The 18,975-nt window shown below is 38.6% G+C and overlaps 1 protein-coding gene across 4 annotated transcripts in view; it reads right to left on the bottom strand.

Moving 5' to 3' along the window:
• The window catches only part of gabbr2 (gamma-aminobutyric acid (GABA) B receptor, 2), a 241,497-nt gene that overhangs the window by 107,981 nt on the left and 114,541 nt on the right, over nucleotides 1-18,975 (bottom strand). For all 4 annotated transcript variants that reach the window (XM_088090502.1, XM_088090503.1, XM_088090504.1 and 1 more), the window contains one exon: nucleotides 5,401-5,571. In XM_088090502.1, coding sequence (XP_087946628.1) covers nucleotides 5,401-5,571 — 171 coding nt within the window. The remainder of the gene's footprint in view (nucleotides 1-5,400; nucleotides 5,572-18,975) is intronic.

Genomic DNA, 18,975 nt, shown 5'->3' with positions numbered 1-18,975 from the left:
TGCTTGTGTCTTTGCAAATTTCATCATTAATTCAATAATTCCTTTACACCTTATTGCATATTTTGTGGGGTTGCAAATAGAGATTGTTTCTAATTCATTTGCTGTTTAGTTTCTAATAAATTGTTTGAGTTCTATAAAAGGGCAGAAAATATTGAAAAATTCACAAAAACCCACGGTGATGTTTTGTTTTGACCAAAAGATAGTATATTGTATTATCACATAAGACAAAAAAGACAGCATAACCTCACAACTAAAGGAGCTGGAAATAACTTAAATGATTATACAATTATTAAATGGTTGCTTGATGAATTTTCTGTCGACTGACAAATTGTTTCAGCTTCAATATTTGGTAAGACTGCAGCCATCACACCTTGGATACATGATCTCAAAATTGAAGAGGGTGCACTGATTTAGGATGATTTGTTTTTCAAACCAACCCTCAAACAATTAGCTTTCCATTTGCAACCAACCGAATATACTTGCCCCAAAAATAACAATCACACCCTGCAGGCAACAGACAGACAGACTGAAGCGAGTTCCCTAATGCAGAGTGAGTGTGTGGCTTTTGATTATTCAGATGGCACCAGCATGACACTGCAAGGCAAACTGACTGCAGTGGTCTAACCTCAAATCATTAACACATAATTTCCAGACATGTTCACAGCATAAGCCCCTTTGCAGTGACGGGTGTGACTGCATGTGTGTTTATTAGAGTCACGCACACACCAGAGTGTTAGCAGGTGCTTTATCATTCCATCTGTCTGTCTGAGCTTTGTGCACATTTATTTGTGTGTCCACTAAAGAGGAGAGACAAAACAAAGGATGCCACAGGTACATTTTCATGCAATTTATGAGAGTGAGGATGTGACACATCTGTCTCTCATACTGTGTGCTCCATCGGCATATAAATCTCCATGCAAATCCCACAGTTAGGACTATAATGCCACTCATGTGCTTAAACAAACTAGCGTGACAAACGGTTGTGCTGCAGTCTGATGGCAAGCTCTTCAATGGCTTCCTCTCATGACCTTACATGCCCTGTAGAATGGCATGAATGAGTCATTGCAGTGATTACTTTATACAGCATTAAATGGTCATTTGTTATTAACAGCGACTCATGGTTAAAGGAAACTTGTGTATTGTACAAATTGGGATTTATGTACTCTATGTTTTTCACTTTTTCATTACACGTATTAAATTGCCTTTTGTGCGTCTTTTGATCTTGTATTATTACTGCTTTCTCTGCTACACAACCAATTGCCCCTCTAGGGACAAATAAAGCACTACTTCTACTTGACAACAACCAAGCAATTTTGAGATTGTAAGCAGGATTTTCTGGACCTGAGAGAGAGTGGCTGCTGAGAGGGTAACGTCTGTTAAATTTATCAGGAGACATAGTGTAATTAAACACTTGAGCTCACAGGGTTTCAGGCAGAGGACAGAGTCCTAATCCTGTTCTCAGTCAGGTCTGTCACCTGACAGGCTGATGATGGCTGCTATTTTCCTGGGTGAGCCCTGTTTGTCTGGCAATCTCAATTATGTTGATTGCTGAGTGTGTTTGTCTTTGTGTATGTTTGTGTGTGTGGCATGGGCAGACACCTTCACGCTAGCAAATACCGAGCCTTTACTCATTCGCATCTCTCACCACAATAAACCAGGCACCCCCCCATCACTGTCAATCCACAAACAGGATGTGTCCATGTGTGTGTGAGTTCAATGTTGCCTAAAAATAGAAGTGACGAGCTGGCTTTAGCTTACAGGTTACAGTCCCTGGGGATGCCGTACTGTATGTGTGTGTACGTGTGTGTGTGTGTGTGTGTGTGTGTGTGTGTGTGTGTGTGTGTGTGTGTGTGTGTGGTAGGCATGCCACTGACTGAATCCCTAACAAGTGTTACATAACATGAACCTTGTCATCCTGGGAAATAGAACTACTGTAGATCCCTGTGCAGTTTGCCATGATGGCTGCACTAGTGCAAATTTTCCATGACCAATAGAACCACCAAAGTCACATTTTGAACCCCAAATTAAAATAAATTAGAGATATTCTTTAATGGAACAACGCCATCTGCATAAGAGGCTAAGAAATAGAGTAATATTGCATTCAAACGTTATTGTTTCTTTCTGTTGTCTGGCAGTACCCAAACACCACTTAGCCCTCATCTCATCAGCCATTTGTATTTCTACACGCTACCATGATTCCCCAATGCACCAAAACCCGACCTGCTCTGAACTTGACAGAGGATTGCACAGATCATGGAGTACGGAAGCAATGCTTGCATATTTGTAAATCAGGATTAGAGGCCAATCTCGCAGCAGGTTGATTGAATCGGGCCGCCCGTCTTCCTCCTGTCCTAACCCCCTTGGCGCTTTCAGGAAGGGAGAGATAACGGGATTTGGGCTCTCTGAGATTTGCAGTGAGACTTCTTATGCACCCCCCAACCCCCAACTCCCACCTCCAGCTGCTGAGCAGATTGTTTTCAGCCAAGGGCCTTGAGGCAAGAGCTGTGTGTTGTGTGTGTTTCTCAAAGTCATGCTTCCAATACCTCTGACATGGCTTCTTTTTTTTTTAACTGAATGTTCCTGTGTCGCTGATGTCATGTAATGTTTGTGCCATGAGTTTGGGCTGTCAACCAAATGCATGTGACAAATATGGGACATTTTTTTGGTCAATGATCAACCCTGCCAAAAACATGAACATGTTTGTTTCACTAATTACTACCCATTTTGGTATAACATGATTCTAAGTTGTTATACATTTGTTGATGGTTTTAGTCAATGAGCTATGTTGGATTGTCATATTTCCTATTTCTTTTATATTTAAAAAGTTGCTTAATAAAGGAATGGCCTTTTTCCTTAGAGAATGCAAAAGCGTCCACTCCTCAGCTTTAACCCTTTAAAACCTGAGAAAACTGTCTTGATCTCTTTTAAAACCATGGGAAGAAAGCAATGAGTAATAAATGAAGAAGTGACTCAAAATTCAGCAAGAAGTGAGTGCAAAGGACAAGAAAATTAGTAAAAGAAAAGGAAGAAAAAACAAACAAGAACAAAAAACACAATAACATAATTGACATAACATAATTTTAAATGTTTAATTATTCTAATTATAAATATAGCTTCCCCCCTAGCTTTTTCTTTTTTTCCCTATAGTTCCCTAGCTTTTTAAAAATAATTTTCTACATCTACTTATTTCTTGCAATTTGTGGAATATTTCTTAACAAGTTGCTCACAGCCTTTTTTCCCTCATGTTTTTAAAAGACATTGCACCAATTTGCTCAGGATTCAAAGGTTTAAATATTTGTAAAAGGGCTCTGAAAGCAGCACAAAAAAGTGATGTTGCTCCAGGTTTCAAAGGTTAAAGTGTATTTCTGTGCCAACAATATCATGAAGTAGTTACCTACAAGTGTGGAGCACAGACTGTACATACGAACATAGCGGTCGTGCTGTCACCCGTTGGTTTGAAGGCTGTCATTTTGAAGCCTCATTTGTCTTTTAACCATCGCAATCTTGCTTTTTTGGAGCATGAAGTGACCATTTTTTGGCAAGAGGGTGGAGCTGAGGAGGATACACTTAGCTTTGATCCTTCTTGATTGACATGTCAATCAACGGATAGCAACCTGTCAATCATAAGGTAGCCACACCCAAAGCATACTCTGTTTTATCTTTTATTTTACTCTAAACTGGACTGTTATTTACAAAATGAACATCAAAGACGTGAGACCATGAACTTATTAGGGACAATTTTTACTGATGTAACAGGTCACTTGAAAAGTAAGGTAATTTTCTTATAGACTTCTAGAAAGAATGGAGGTTAAGGGCACTCTCACATGAGCTTCATTTTCAGACCCACAGATAACCCTTTGGTTAGAAGTCAGTGCAGACAACTTATTTCTAACAAAACTTGCCAGTGGGTGCTTTCTGTCTGTTGAATTGTTGAGGGACATTAGGGATGGAATTCAGAAATTAAATAACTGCGCAAAATCTCATATGTAACATTAATTTTACTACAAGAAATGTACTCTGAAATGTGCTCTCATCTTTTATACTGGAACAGAAATGGATGGAAATACAATTTCTTTTTTAATTCAAGGCAGCCAATTGTTTTTATTTATTACTAAAGACATGAAAGATCATGGAAGTGGTAGGATTAAGCAAGTTGTAGTTCAATTTTCACATATGCTCAGAATCATAGAGAATCTACAGAGTTTTAAGTGGGTGGAAAATTACTAATTCAATAAACTCGAGGAAAATATCTTGAATTAAACTGGTTGCCTCCAACTCAAATCATGTTGGCATCATCTGAATGATAAAAAATGTCGATCATTGTTTAGTACTGATGCTACTCCCAGTGTCTGCATCTGTATCCAACTAGATAAAAACCCCCCTGACAGTGAATATATTCAGTATATTAAATTACTGAGATGTTAACCCTCACTTTTAAGAGATGGAAACATTTCTCCCATAAAACTTCAAGGTATAATAATAATGGCAAGACTGGAATGAAAAATCCCACATGGACTTCTTAAAACTACTGTGCAACACATAAAAATGTCTCCTTATAATACAAATCCATGTCCTTAAATATTTTATTCCACTGGCCAATGCAGAATTTCAGCTGCTCTTGCTACAGCTTTATATTTATAGATCTGGTCTATTTGCTTGACTAGTAAAAGGCCTATGAATACAGTATTTATGTGTAGTAACTACAAAGAAAGTGATACCAAGTTATCTTCAACTCTTGCAATGTAGGCTACTATTACTGTGCAGAAAAGGTGTAAAAATGTACCAAATCCACAATTCACTTTAGAACTTTGAGTTCATATTTTAGTTCATTTATTAATGTTGTGCAATTATTGTTGTCTAAATAAGGTCTGTGGTTAACACAAGCTTAAAAGACTTTCATGTTTTGTTCTGTGACTTAAAATACATCGGTAAATAACCATCTTGCAAACTTTGAACCTTTTAAGTGTCTTAAAAAAGATGCTTGCTAACATGTGGCTAAATGAGACTACAAAACATTATCGGCAAACACAGCTTTACAGCCTCGTAGCAATGTAGTGCTTTATAGCCTAGCAATTGCTTTTTATTTCTGACGATTGTATTTAAGCTTTGAAATCTTCATAGTGATGTGAGGATTATCTTGCTGAACAAAACTTTTAAGCATCATATCATATAATTTCTTTACCACAGAGCTTATTTTCTGCAATATCTAAAATCCAATGCAAAATTCCCTTTGCAAGGGCACCAGGGCGACATTAGCTTCCAGGTTGGCCTACAGAAAGACGTCATCCCCGGGGCACTCTATACTACAGAATACATGACTCTGCTCTAACAGCTCCCTGTACAACCTTGGTTTTCCCTGGCAACTTTTGCCTCTTGAAAGAAAGAATAAGGAACACTGACCTCTGAGAACCTCTGCACATCCTGTGTGAGGGTCCCCACACGGCTCCAGTTGTAGTAGTTGAGGAACTTCACCACTGCTGGGTTCACAGCGTTGTCTGATGGGACGGTGCGGAAGAAATTGGGATACTTTTTCTTGTCTGCCAGAACTGGGGTTGTAGCTGCAAAGGACAGCTGGAATGACAAAAGAGAGGAACATACAGTAAGCCTTGAGTTTGACTGTTAGGGTTAAATCCTGCAGTCATAAATAATCCTGGCAACGGACTGTCAGATTATGCCGGTGTCACTTGAACTGTTGGTTCAGTAGCACAGTTCAGCACTGTGTCACTGAACCTAAAGCACCGAATGACAGATGCCTTTGGTCTGCCTTTTCTTTGGTCAGTGGCCTCTTGACATTTCAGCGATTAAACCATGGCAGCAAGTCCACCCATTCACAGTCTCGTGTGTACAAATCAAGTCTTTGAAATTACTTCAAATGTCAGCAAAATAGCCCCTTCAAAGTGTAACTGCAAATAGATATGTAAAAGCAGATCTGTAAATATTGGGTGGAACTGATGACCCCTGTATTCATGACCTTTCAAGCACCCTTCATACTGTGCCTGTGTGTGTGTGTGTGTGCGTGTGTATGTGTGTTTTCTTGGAGTATGCATAGGTGTGTGCATGTGTGTATATTGTGTTTGTGTATGTTTTTGATTGGGAGAGAAAAAGCAGCTTAGCACTATGATTCATCACTGGGTTGGTAAGTTAAAAGCATTTCCGTTCTTCACATGGAAGCAGTTTGAATCAGATTCCTCTCACACACACGCACACACGCACACACACACACACACACACACACACACACAAACAGTGAACCTCAAACACTAATTGCCTTTTTACACACACCTATTTTTCAGTTCAACAGCTGCAACCTAAGCAAGTTTAAAGCACATCAATTCATGTTCAAAAAAGGGAGGGTGTACCAAACTTTGAAAGGCAAACTTTTTAAAGTATTTTTCCAGAGCATTAACACGCTAATGAACTAAATATGATGCAGCGAGCAAGAACCCTCGCTGAATGCAATATAGTTGGAAAAGTTGGAGAGTGTAACTTAAACTGATACTGGTCTAGTGAAGATTTATTGAGCAATTATTATAGTGCAAGCATGCTCATGAAACATGACGAGGGCGTCTACAACTGGTACAAATTTGGTCATTCAGTGTTTTTGCACACATACATACACTATTATCAACAACAACTGTCCTCATTTCAACTCATTCCACCTTCATTTTTCAGTTCTATTTTAATCAAGTTTTGCTCTCTCTCTTTCACTTTGTAGCACATTTTAACAATAGGTCACTAATTTCCTCCAGAGGCAAAAATGGCTGTAATTAATTTTTGCATTAAAATTAGCATTTGCAAGTCTGTACAATGTCCAAACTAGCAGACGCTAGAATAGAAAAAGATCTGCCGCTTTGTTTAACTCACACTTTTTAAATTCAGTTTGAATGGTTTTATAAATAACTGCTACTGGTAGCATCATAGTATTATATTTGCAGAATTGTAACTAAATTTGCTAAAATTTTAGTCATTTGACTTGATTTTATATTTTAAAAAGCATGTCAGAAAAGGTATAGACATGTCTATGGCATTGCACAGACAAACATCAAAGAGACATTTGCTAACTTTCCAAGCAGAGGTATGAAAGGTACTTAATATTTAGGCACTAGCAGCAGAGCTGAGATAATAAGGCATCGTGCTCTATTTTCAACAACCTATCTGTGGTAATATAATGAGTGATATGAATCAGTGCAGGGTTAATTACATACTTTGTAGAGATTAAGCAGAACTTGTGATTCATGATAGCGATCAACGCAAGGATATTATAATTCCTGACTGAGACCACAAGGTACACCAGCAGATTTCCTAAAAGTGTGCGAAGGCCTTGAGGGGTTCAAGCACCTCCTAACTTAAAGAATGACTGTGATCTTCTCATTAAGCCTCTATCCACTTCTTTGCTACTCATTAATCACAGTACTGCTGGTATAATTGTACACTCGCTGAAATCAGATTACTGATAAAAATGTACTGCAGCATGGCTGAATAGAGAGTAACTGACATAGAATAACAGAAATGTGAAAAGTTATCAAAAGGATCAGAGGGAATTCAAAAGTCAAACATCATTTTTAGACTGAAGGACTGACAGTCCCGGGAATATACTGTATGGTGATAGATAGCTGTAGCTAGTCTTGATAGGGACATTTTTTTTTTTATTTTTTTTTAATTTAAATACAGGTGACTTAAAATTCTATCAAATAATCTTGATGAATGGCATTAGTATTTCTGTTAAAGAATGTTGTCCTCTGTATATCATTTTTTACCATGGTCCAATTTAATACTCGATTGTGGAAAACAGCAGGATGTCAGCTAATACCAGATAATGGACAGCTACTAAATAGCTTAAATAGCTCCAGTGAAACTCTGTGTTCACCATTTTCAATTATTGCACTGATTACATTGTATCAGCCTATATCTCAAAATGAGTACCCATAGCAACAGGGATGCAGTCAAAGCCTTGGCATCATGTATTTGTAAAGATATTGATAATGAATTGGAAACAATTACATTGTTAAATAGCTAGCTAGTATAGTTGTTTAATATATTGTCAACCTACATTTACTGTCTGTCAACTGTTTGCAATATTGTTGATGTTAAATTAGGGGTGCTAATTAAGATTTTTTTTTAAGTATTAATGAAAGGTCTTAATCATTCTCTTTGGTATATGACAATGGTCTAAGTGGGATAATGCCCTTTGAGGTGTCCATTATCAGGAATTAATGGATTAGTTCCTGATAATGGACACCTCTTTGGGTATTATCCCTTACATATTACCAAAAAATAGAGCCAAATTGCACGTCTGCTACCCTCAACAAACTCTATGTCATCAGCCGAGCCATTTAGGTGCATCCCAAATCTACAATTCTTCACCAAACCAGTGGGAAACCCTCAGTTTGGCCCTCTAAATTACCACTTTCTGCACAGACCCACAGGGGTTTGTGTTCACACATCAACGAGACAGGCTTTTAAAACAACACATGGATTACAGCCATCAATTAAGCAGGAAGAAAGGCCTTTATCTTGCTACCACTGCTAAATCCAAAATCACCCACCAGTCTTAGAGGGCTTCAAGGGGTCTTTCCAGCATTGCCTTAATCTCCGTTTAGCTAAGGCTGTTTGCTACACCCACACTGGGAGATGCCTCTATGGTTCTCTAATAAGAGCTAGTGATCTTCTAAAACCAAATTGATTGCACCAGTCCTCTCACGACTGCACAGCGAAGAGACTTTGTGGTCAGAAGTAGACCCACAACCTCATTCTTTCCCCCCCTTAGGTGTTTTAGGCTTGCCTGGGTGTTTTGTAGGAGTTGTTTTTGCTTTTGGCACAATTTTACTTGCATCATTTGATACACTGAGTACTGAACTGAGAATTCCAGATGCACTACAGGAATAAATATTGATCAACAGACACACATGCTGAATCTTAAACTTTACTGGAGTACAGGTTATATTTTTCTGTTTTCTTTGAGGGGGGGGGGTATAAACATTGATCTGAGCCACATGCCAATGCAAAATAATGACTTAAGGCCTTGACATATACGCATCGAATATTGTATTTCATCAATAAAACTCAACTCAAGATAAGTGGGTCCCTGTGCTGTGAATCAAAATGGACCGTGGAAAGCAGAAAAGAAAAATTTGAGTATTAAAGTCCGATCATGACATTAGATGAGTCTCGCCATCTGTTTGATGTCAGAGCAAAATCTAGGACAGTCACAAAGATACGTCTTGTTTGGCCACTGAATCCAGGTCAGTTGACGAGAAGGGCTTAAGTTTCCTACAATAAATTCATGATGTTCTTTTCTGACAACTCAAACCAAAGCCTACAGGTCAATCCAAGTCAGCTTTGGCACAATTTTGTGAGGACAGTGCATTAAGACATTTAATATGAAAGGGAGCTCCAATGTATTATTTAAAGAATAAGCTAGTCTTTATCTAACTCTGTTCAGCCTTTTCAGAGGAAAAGCCAAAAATAGTTCCATGATATCACACATCTGAGAGTAGTGGCTTATGTAAGAGGGTTTTAAAGAGGGCCGGCCCAAATTGGATGGTCTTTGGTGGAGAGCTCTACACCAGTGTCAGATTTACACATGCAGTGTGCATAAACACACACACAGATCACGCACAGGTTAAAAGGCACATGAATTCACACACTCTCTAACCACAGAGCTCTCTGATACACACAAACTATAGTAGCCTTTTTTTGCCAGTAGTAATTAAAATTGTGGCATTGAGCTCAGAGCAGCCTCTCGCTCTCATCTTACCACAAGGTCACTGAGGCTCTTGATAAATCCACTGAGGATCCGTCTGGCCCCACTGAAACACAACGTTTTTGTGGAGACTTGAGGTGAATTGCTGATCCCATCGCAGAGGTGATCCATTCAGACATTCTGTACACACACACACGCTTATCACATTCCATTTGAATCGAGTACAAAAGCTTTGGTGCCTCTACGTTTGGGCTTATTCAAGTCACAATCAAACTAGTTTTATGTTTATGCATGGAGGAAAAATGAGATAGGGGCCAAGAATAGAAAATAACAGGTACAGAGAGAACGAATTAAAGAGCAAGGCGAGATGTTCACTGCTGATTCACCAAGTATAACACAAGTGAATAAGGGTTTATGTATCAGATTTCATGATACTTAGCTGAATGAATAGATTACATTTTGAAATTTTGAAGTCAATCACTGATTTTGAGTAATAGTGTGCCTTGACTGATCACTATACCATGTTCTCTCAGATCCTGGATGCTGATGCTTGGAGAACACCAGGCTTAGTTTTTTGGTTTGTTCAGTGCCCTATCTTTGTGATCAGTTCAGTTCCCTTCCTGAACTGATCTTTTCTTATTTTTTGTTTTGAGTTCGGCAAATAAATCATTTCAGTAGAATTATAAGTATTTGACTTTTTTATCAAAATAAAATAATTGGTATATTTTTATTCTGTGACAACACACTGACATAATGTGAGGAGTTCTTTCTTATGATATGCATTTTTGTTTTGTTTTTTTTAATTCATAAAACAAAAGGGCTCATTTTGCTGTTTGGAATGCAAAAAAAACTTGAAGCTCAAAACCACTCACAAAGCAGATACAACCTAATAATTCTAATGGGGTGAAATATATAATCTTTTTGAAGTTTAAAAAAAAAACACAAAATGACTCATTTCACTTTAAGAATTTTATCTATTTGGTCTGATAAAAATCTGAAAGTCTAGAAAAACTACACAGTTAAATCATTTTACTCCCATTCAAATTAGTAGAGCTCTAATACCTGATGTTAGCCTCGTGGCTGGCAGAAGTCTCTGGTGCACTTGCTTTATGAGCCCCACAAAGTAGAAAATCAGGATAATTTTATTCCCAGGAAGTTGACCTTTTTTGGCTTCATGCCCCACTTAGCAACTTTTATAGAAATGAATGGGGCCATGGCTCCAAGACTGTATCCAGTTCTTTTTACACATCCATTAAACCAATCAAATATCACAGAGATTTCCCTAACATACCACAAGTGTCACCCTCATGGTGGTGTTACAGGAGAAGTCAGGACATCATCGAAGTCTCTAGGATACGATACGATACGATACGATACGATACGATACGATACGATACGATACGATACGATACGATACGATACGATATGGTGCGATGCGATGCAACAAATGCAATGCGATACTTTACCATACCGTCCATAATACCATTCATCTTGGACTCAGATGCTGTGCTTATTAATGGCATCACAGTCACAATAAAACAATCCACATATAAACAAAACAGCACTAGCTGTACCAAATCACCCAGTAAATTAAAATAAAAAATATATTTAAAAAAAAAATTAAAATTAAAATACAAAATATTGCACATACATTGCACATAACACATAGTGCACACACCCCATTGTTAACACATTATGGAACTATTGCACAATCCTTGCAGCTCTAAACAGCATTGTTTAAAATAATTTATCATCTGGGAACCATGACTGCCTTTACAAAATGTTACGGTAATCCTTCCAGTGGTTGCAAAGATATTTAAGTCTGGAGCAAAGTGAAGGACCAATTGCATGGCAGACATTACCATCCAGGAAGCTATACTGCTAGTGTGGCTAAAATGATTGATTGCTATGACCACCCCTCACCTTAGGTGCACCTTAGGTGCATATTTGTGCTCTTTGCATGAGTTAGGTGTTGTGAGTCTGTGGGTGAGATGAATGTGGTTTGTCTTTCAGACCACATTACAGCACAGCCACAAAAGATTGTTGCAGCCAAAGACCTAGATATAGTTGTTAAAGCCCTTATTAACAACATGCACTGTGAAATGTTTCTTTGTTTATATCTCCTGCAATATAGCTGCCTGATTTGGCATGGGATTGGATCAATGGTGCATAAATTAAAGGCAACAAGCCTTACAACCTTTCCTAGTACAAGCAGTTTGAAGGAGAAATAAGGAAGATGCAAGAGTGTGTCTAATCACATTGACGGATCTAATAGCATTGATTGGTCCTAGCGGGACTGCTTCGCAATAGGATCTGCTGCTGCTAATTGTGTGGTTGGCCTTTGAATAATGAAGTGGCTATCATGGAGAGGCTAGATAAAAAATGAATGGTAGGTAAATATCAGCTCATTCACACTGCTTTGCTTCTACCTTTCATGTTTATTATGCCAAAGGCGTTACATCACAGACTATTCTGAATCTCTGGCTATGTTATCTGACAGCATCCCCAATGTATTCTAAACACGCAAAAAATAAAAGGACACAAAAATGGTGTTTGTGCCTTATATAGAGAGGAAGAGACAAAAAATGAATCCATCCGATAATAATTCTTCCAAATAGTTCCAGTTAAGGAAAATTGATGTTGCTCCACTAATGTTCCCCACTTATCCAATAGCAAGCATTTAAAAACAAGCTGTCATTCTTTGATCAAGTATCTTGGTACAAATATCAATAAGTTCATACGTTTTGTGGAAAAGCATAATCAATATTTCAAAAACACACATACAAGCTACAAAACATCCCAAAATAAACACCCATTTTAAAAATCAATTTCTAACTCTACAGTCTTCAAATACAAATTTCAAAATGTCTGGATATTGTTTTCTAAACTTTTCCAGTTTTCCGATGTAGTTGCTGTGCAAGTGTGCTGCAGTAAACACTTGGAGACAACATTCACTATGCACAAAATACTCAGATTCTATGACAACATTTGCATATATGTAGTAGTGTTACACTACTGTTGATTCCTCCCAAAAGAGAAAAAAGTAGTTTGTTGGAATTTCCCATAATGCCAATATAAGGCTTCTCATACATTCATTTATTTGTAGCGGCACGCCACCATTAAAACATCTGCCACCATGTATTGATTTCACATTTCTGGAGCTGGATCATTCATCAACACATTATTGGAATATATATGTGCCGAGTTATTCATTTCGCCACACTCTCGGAGAGCAGATTGTACTCAGGGTACGGACGGAGCAGTAGAACGGCATGCATAGTGAAAAGGAAACTGCGCTGAGTCTAAAAGTTTGCTTTCAGTCGCCTCTCCAGCAGCTGCTCCCTTTGTCCATTGATTTGATCAGCTCTGAACAGACAGACAGATCATTTATCCAACCTGTGACTTCTTAAACTGCTGTAAGGAGAAAGAAAAGAGAACTCATAATGAGTTCCACCTGTGCTGCGTTCAAGGACCTGCAAAAACTTCCATTTTTAGAGAAGTGACATAGAATGATAAAAGAGGGACAAACACACAAAAGATAACAGCCACTCCTACCACAGTCATACGGTCATATGGTTGTTCCGTCGTACCATTGCACCATCGTATCGTCATACCCACCGCCAAACATAGACTCTAATTCTGGGGGAAACATTGCAATAATAATAGGGTCCATATTTTCAATGGGTTATCTGAGGCTACAATGAATCTTACACACCTGCAGTCAAGTTACCTGCATGTCACATTTTGATTGGCAGCACCCCAGAATAACACACTTTCGAGAGGTGCTTTGAGGCAACTTCAGCGAGTTATAAAACGGAAAGAAAAGGTTTCATAATTGCAACAGATAGTATCAAACAACTTCAAACGCTCAGCCCACCCCAGACTATTATTTCTACCTTCGCCCACAACACAACAGATTCAAAGCCCATCCATCCTGATGGAGCCCAGAGACCCCGTGCAGAGTAATAGCTAGGTAATAGCGGTGCTGTTGATCAGGAAGCACAGAGGTGGTCCTGGGGTTTATTCAATATTCAAGAGAGGCATTTGGTGCGCCATGGGAGCACCCAGCTGGAGAGGCGGCAGTGAGGGAGAAGCTTTGGACCCCACACCAACCACATCCAGAACTCATTAGTACCAGGATGAAGGAGGGAAAGAGAGATGAATATTGCAGGTAGATGGAAGAGGAACTGTGGTGATGAAGTAGTAAGACACGGAGTTGGGAAGACAATAGAGGGTACGAACAGGGAATCTGAAGAAGAGAAAGATGAAATTATGAGACATCAAGCCATCAAGTGCCTTTTGTGAATCTGATTATCGATCTTCTACTGCAGTAGTGAAGCTGGTATGTGTGGGCTACACAAGTATAAAAAGACAATTCACACATTCATCATCTCATCTCATTTTAAAGTAAGGGGGTTAAATGGAGAGGAGTGTAACTGCTCATCTCCACTGCAATTTAGCTCTCTGATATGAGAGTGATGGAGAACATATTGCTGCATGGATTGACGACTAGGAGAGAGATAAAATGTGCTCATAGCACACACAGAACAAAGTGGCTTCAGGTCCACACTATGCACAGTAGGAGGGAAACATTACAGCTTCCTACACAGGCTTGACCAGGTGTGAGAGAGTGTACACTCACTCTAGTACAAGTGTGTACAAGTCTACACACATAAATTCAGGCTTTGTCTCTACTGTGCTGTTGATGTCTCACTATAAAGACTAACTTACATATAGGGCTGGGCAATATGGGTGAGATTTCATACCTAAATCCATCAAAAAAAGGATAAAGAATCATAATGAATTGTCACCATGCCTGCCTCACACACACATGAAAAACCCAAAGAAATATATAGGCTGTATGTGAGAAAGGGACCTTTTACTGGACACTTATTGGTATTATTACCCTGGACGTAAACACTCGCAGATATGAACGCACACTTGAAGATAAGCATCATAATCGATTTTACTAAGTATTGGATTTTCATCTTTCCATATGGCTAAGAGCTATTTTAGATGAGACACATTAGCCATGTGTGTGCATGCTTGTGTGTACTGTATGTGCACCTAAGTGTACTGTATGTGCTGAGCATCCACACAAGAAGGTAGAGAAGAGGAAGTGGAGGCTGACTGTGCCGATGCCAGTAAACAGATGATATGGGTGCATGTATTGCAGGCATTAGAACAGCACAGTGATTACTGATGGCATGCTTTCCTCAGCATAATTTTACAATAAAATCTTAATTTAACACTGATACGAAAACTAATGATGGGATAAAGAAAACATCTCCTTGTTACTTTTGAGTTCAAAGATAAACTGATGTTTGGAGATAAAATGCATATGGCTACATTTAGAATATTACTTTTACAATAGTATATATTGACATAACTGATTTCAAAATAAAGCACTGGGTTTAATATACAAAGGGAAAAGAGACATAAAAGAAAAATAAAGTAAAATAAAGGAAATATGATAATAAATACTTGACGGACTGGTGTGCAGGATTTAGTGGCATAGAGCTTTGATGATCTCCTCTCCTAAACAAATATACTCTGTGATCTGATCAAAGCAGTTTCATGTTTTAAAAAATTAGGGGCTTTCTGAGTCTGCTCATCATGGAACGCCAATGGCCCCATCTGGAGCCAGTGTTTGGTTTGCCTGTTCTGGGCTACTGTAAAACAATGGCGGTGCAACATGGGGGATGTGGACAAACCTCTAGGTAAATATAAGCAGTTCATTCAAATTTATCAAAACACAACTTTTATGTTCTTTTTTTTAAGATGATTTCCACAATTTGGAATTTTGCAACATTACAGCAGCAGAGGTAAAGTGCAAACAGGAAGTATCATTACAAAAACAGACACAGCAATATAATAGTAAGTACCTTTTGGTTAAAAGGAAAAATGATAATTATAAATATAGATTTAAAATTTTTCCCTGTTTGTTTAATCATTTTTCAAATCTACTAATTTCTTGCAATTTATAGAACATTTCTTGTCAAGTTGCTCATTGTCTTTTTTCCCTTTTTTGGGGGTTTGTTTTTTTTTTAAAGAAAAAAAAGGAAAACCACACTGTGATCACTATAAAGGTACAGAAAATTCACTTTCTATTTCTACTTTAGAAAAAGGCAAATGGCAGAATTCACATATTGTGGGAGAAACAGTAACCCAAACAGGTTGATCTCAACATCAAAACAACAGTAAAAGCTGTCTTTATTTGTGCAAATGCCAGATTCTGACACTGCAATGTAGTGTGACAGGATACTACAGTACCCATCATCACATGCTCTGCCAACTAACTGGCTTCTAGACAGGTGAGTGATGTGGCAGTCGCCTCCTCTCTAATAGCTTATGGACCCGCTGCTGCCCGTGCTTTAACATGTCAGTCATGCTATAGCTCATGCCATATAAGGTACACACGCACCACACACGGACTGAGTGATGCTCTGCTTATGTTGCTGGCCTTACCCCATCACATCATTCTTATATCAGGTCAGTCGTTTAGACCTGCTTTTCATTCCGAGTCTCTCCTCTCAGAACCTCTCCCTCCTCATATTTGTGTCTGGCTTCACAACGGTGCTGAGTACAACGCACCATTTTGGACAAATGTCAGACTCAGTAATATGAGGAAGAGCTGTCCGATGACAGGTCTTATTTGATTAAAATGATGTATTGCCTCTGACATCAGGATTGGTCTTGCAATAGCAAATCATTTGCACGCCTAAAACCTTTCACCTGCTCCCTAACATGCATTTAAACCTGCCGCACAAGGTTTGATGTTAAGGGCAGCCTTGTCTGAGCACTCAATTGCACATGCACATTGCTACTAAACCTGTGCTGTGCAAGCATTCAGCCTTTCCTGCGTTGTGTTCAACGACTGGATTGCCCTGCACGAGCATTCAATCATACACGCACTGCTGCTGAATCGCTGCTGTGCCAGGCAGAGGCTTTCATTTACTGCCCGCAGGTATTTCAATCCACCATGCACGGACATCTCAACCCACACACGCAACGCCTCCTCTTCTAAGGTTCCCCTTGTTCAGTTTAAGTCCACACACAATAGACAAGTGTTACAGTCGGAAGAACAAGATGTGCATGCAAAAGAAAGTGACGAAAAGGGCTGAGAAGATAGCAAAGAGTGAGAATAAGGAAACAGCAAAATAGAGTGAGGACACAGTAACCTGTTACACCCAAATCTGTCATCTCAAACGCATTAAAGCCAGCCAAAAAAGTCAGAAACCAACTGTTAAGAATCCCAAATAACACAAAATCCGAGATATAGGGCACAAGCTTGAGGGTTAAGGCTCGAGTTAATCATTGATAGGCTGATGGCTGCTCATCTCACTTGTTAATGCTGTGTAAAGCAGTTTGAGCTCAGATTAAGATGCTTAGGCTCTTCCCTCAAGCTGACCACTTAAGGCTACATCACTGACACGAGCTGCAGTGTGCAGTAAGCTTGTGGGCTCTTTTCTTAGGTCATGGGTGACCTCAGTGCTTGACTTGTCTCACAATCGAATGTGTAGATAGATGTAGCTTTATAAGTGTCAAAGGTAAAAAATGCATAACAGTACTTGTGTGCCTACAAAGTTAACTAAAGCTGTGAATCACCCCATCTTACAGAACATGAGCTCCATCTTATATTGCTAAAGAATTCACAAGGGCCTATTTGTCATACAGTGTAATCATCATCATCATCATCATCATCATCATCATCATCATCATCATCATGAACATAATCCATATAGCACTTCAAAAATAAGTTCCAATATGCTTTACAAAGGAAAAAAAAAAACCCCAGATAATATACCACATTTAAGTAGAATTAATACACTAATGACAAGAAAGGTATGAATTACTATATCCCAGTATCATCAAGTAAGAAATCCGATTCAAGAAAGCAATTCTGAGAAAGCACATTTTTAAAGCTTTGAAACCTGGAGTGACATCACTTTTCTTGTGCTGCTTTCAGCTGCCTTTCACATGAACTGAAACCTTTGAATGTTTGGCAAATTGGTGCAATTTCTTTCAAAACATGGGGAAAAGGCTATAAGCAATTTGGGATGAAATGTTTCATAAATTACAAGGAATTAGTAGATTTAGATTTTTTTAAAGCAAGTGAAAATGCCTAGTTGAAAAAAAAAGCTAGGGAAAAATCATATTTATAATTATCATGATCACATAATTAAATTTATGTCACACAATTATTATAATTTTAAGCACTTTTTCAAGACTGTTTCCTTGTTTAATTTTTTTTTGCTTCTTATTTTCAGGTAATTTTTTTACTTTTTGAAAATTTCTTGTTAGATTTTGGGTCATTTCTTCTCCACTGCTCATTGCCTTCCTCCCATATTTTATTTATATGAGAGAACACAGCCAGCCTGCCTGACTTCTCTGATCTCAGGTCAGTCATGGGCTACAAAGGCTCGGTCTTGTCTGTTTTTTAACCTAAGATTTACTAATTTACCTCTAAAAGAGGATCTTAGACTGCAAGCAAAATCACAAGGGATTAGTAAATAACATAATCTGGGGCCAGCCCCAAATGTGCTTTAGAAGTTGTCATTAAAATTTTTAAAGGTCTAGGGTGAGTGGTTTTTTCAGCGCCTTAGAATGAGCTTTATCTACACATGAAGCAGGTCCTCAAGGCAGTTCATGTGTTTGCATTTTTGTGTCCACCACCATAGTTTAATACGTTTGGCACACAAAAGAAGTTTTAGTTCTGCAACCTCACCACTAGATGCCACTAACTGCTACACATTGGACCTTTAAATCAATTCTATAATGTAAAGGAAACCAATAGGGATGCTTAAACATGTGTTATTTGGACTCAGTTGTTCATTTGTTTTATTAATGAAATAATCAATTGTATTTTCTGAGTAGTTTTGCTATATCATTTTGAATTAGTTAAAGTTTAAAGAGTAAAGCTGTCTGTGCTTGGCATGTTAGATGTGTCATGTTAGATGTGGCAGTTCCATGGACCATTAATCAACACAAGGCGCCACTTGTCACTGCCGTGTCTCTGAGAATGAGAAGCAGGAAAGATGGGACACCCCCTTCTCATCACCTCTGCCATGAGAAGGGCTTGTCGGACTCTGCCATTCTTCATATGGCCGTCTGTCGACATGCTGCCCTTGAGCGGAGGAGATGAGTGGCAGTGAAGCATCGCTATCACAAACGGGATCGGGTGGAAAGCATTTTCTTATCGATCCGGGTGTGGTGGAGTGTACGGCAGATATTGACAGGATCGGTTGTGAAATGAGAAGAGAGGATGTGAT

The sequence above is a fragment of the Plectropomus leopardus genome, chromosome 17, assembly GCF_026936395.1.
Source record: "Plectropomus leopardus strain MGB_pleo_1.0 chromosome 17, ASM2693639v1, whole genome shotgun sequence".
Lineage (NCBI taxonomy): Eukaryota > Metazoa > Chordata > Actinopteri > Perciformes > Serranidae > Plectropomus > Plectropomus leopardus.
Note: the sequence above shows the minus strand (reverse complement) of the source record. Positions and strands in the feature narration are given on the sequence as shown.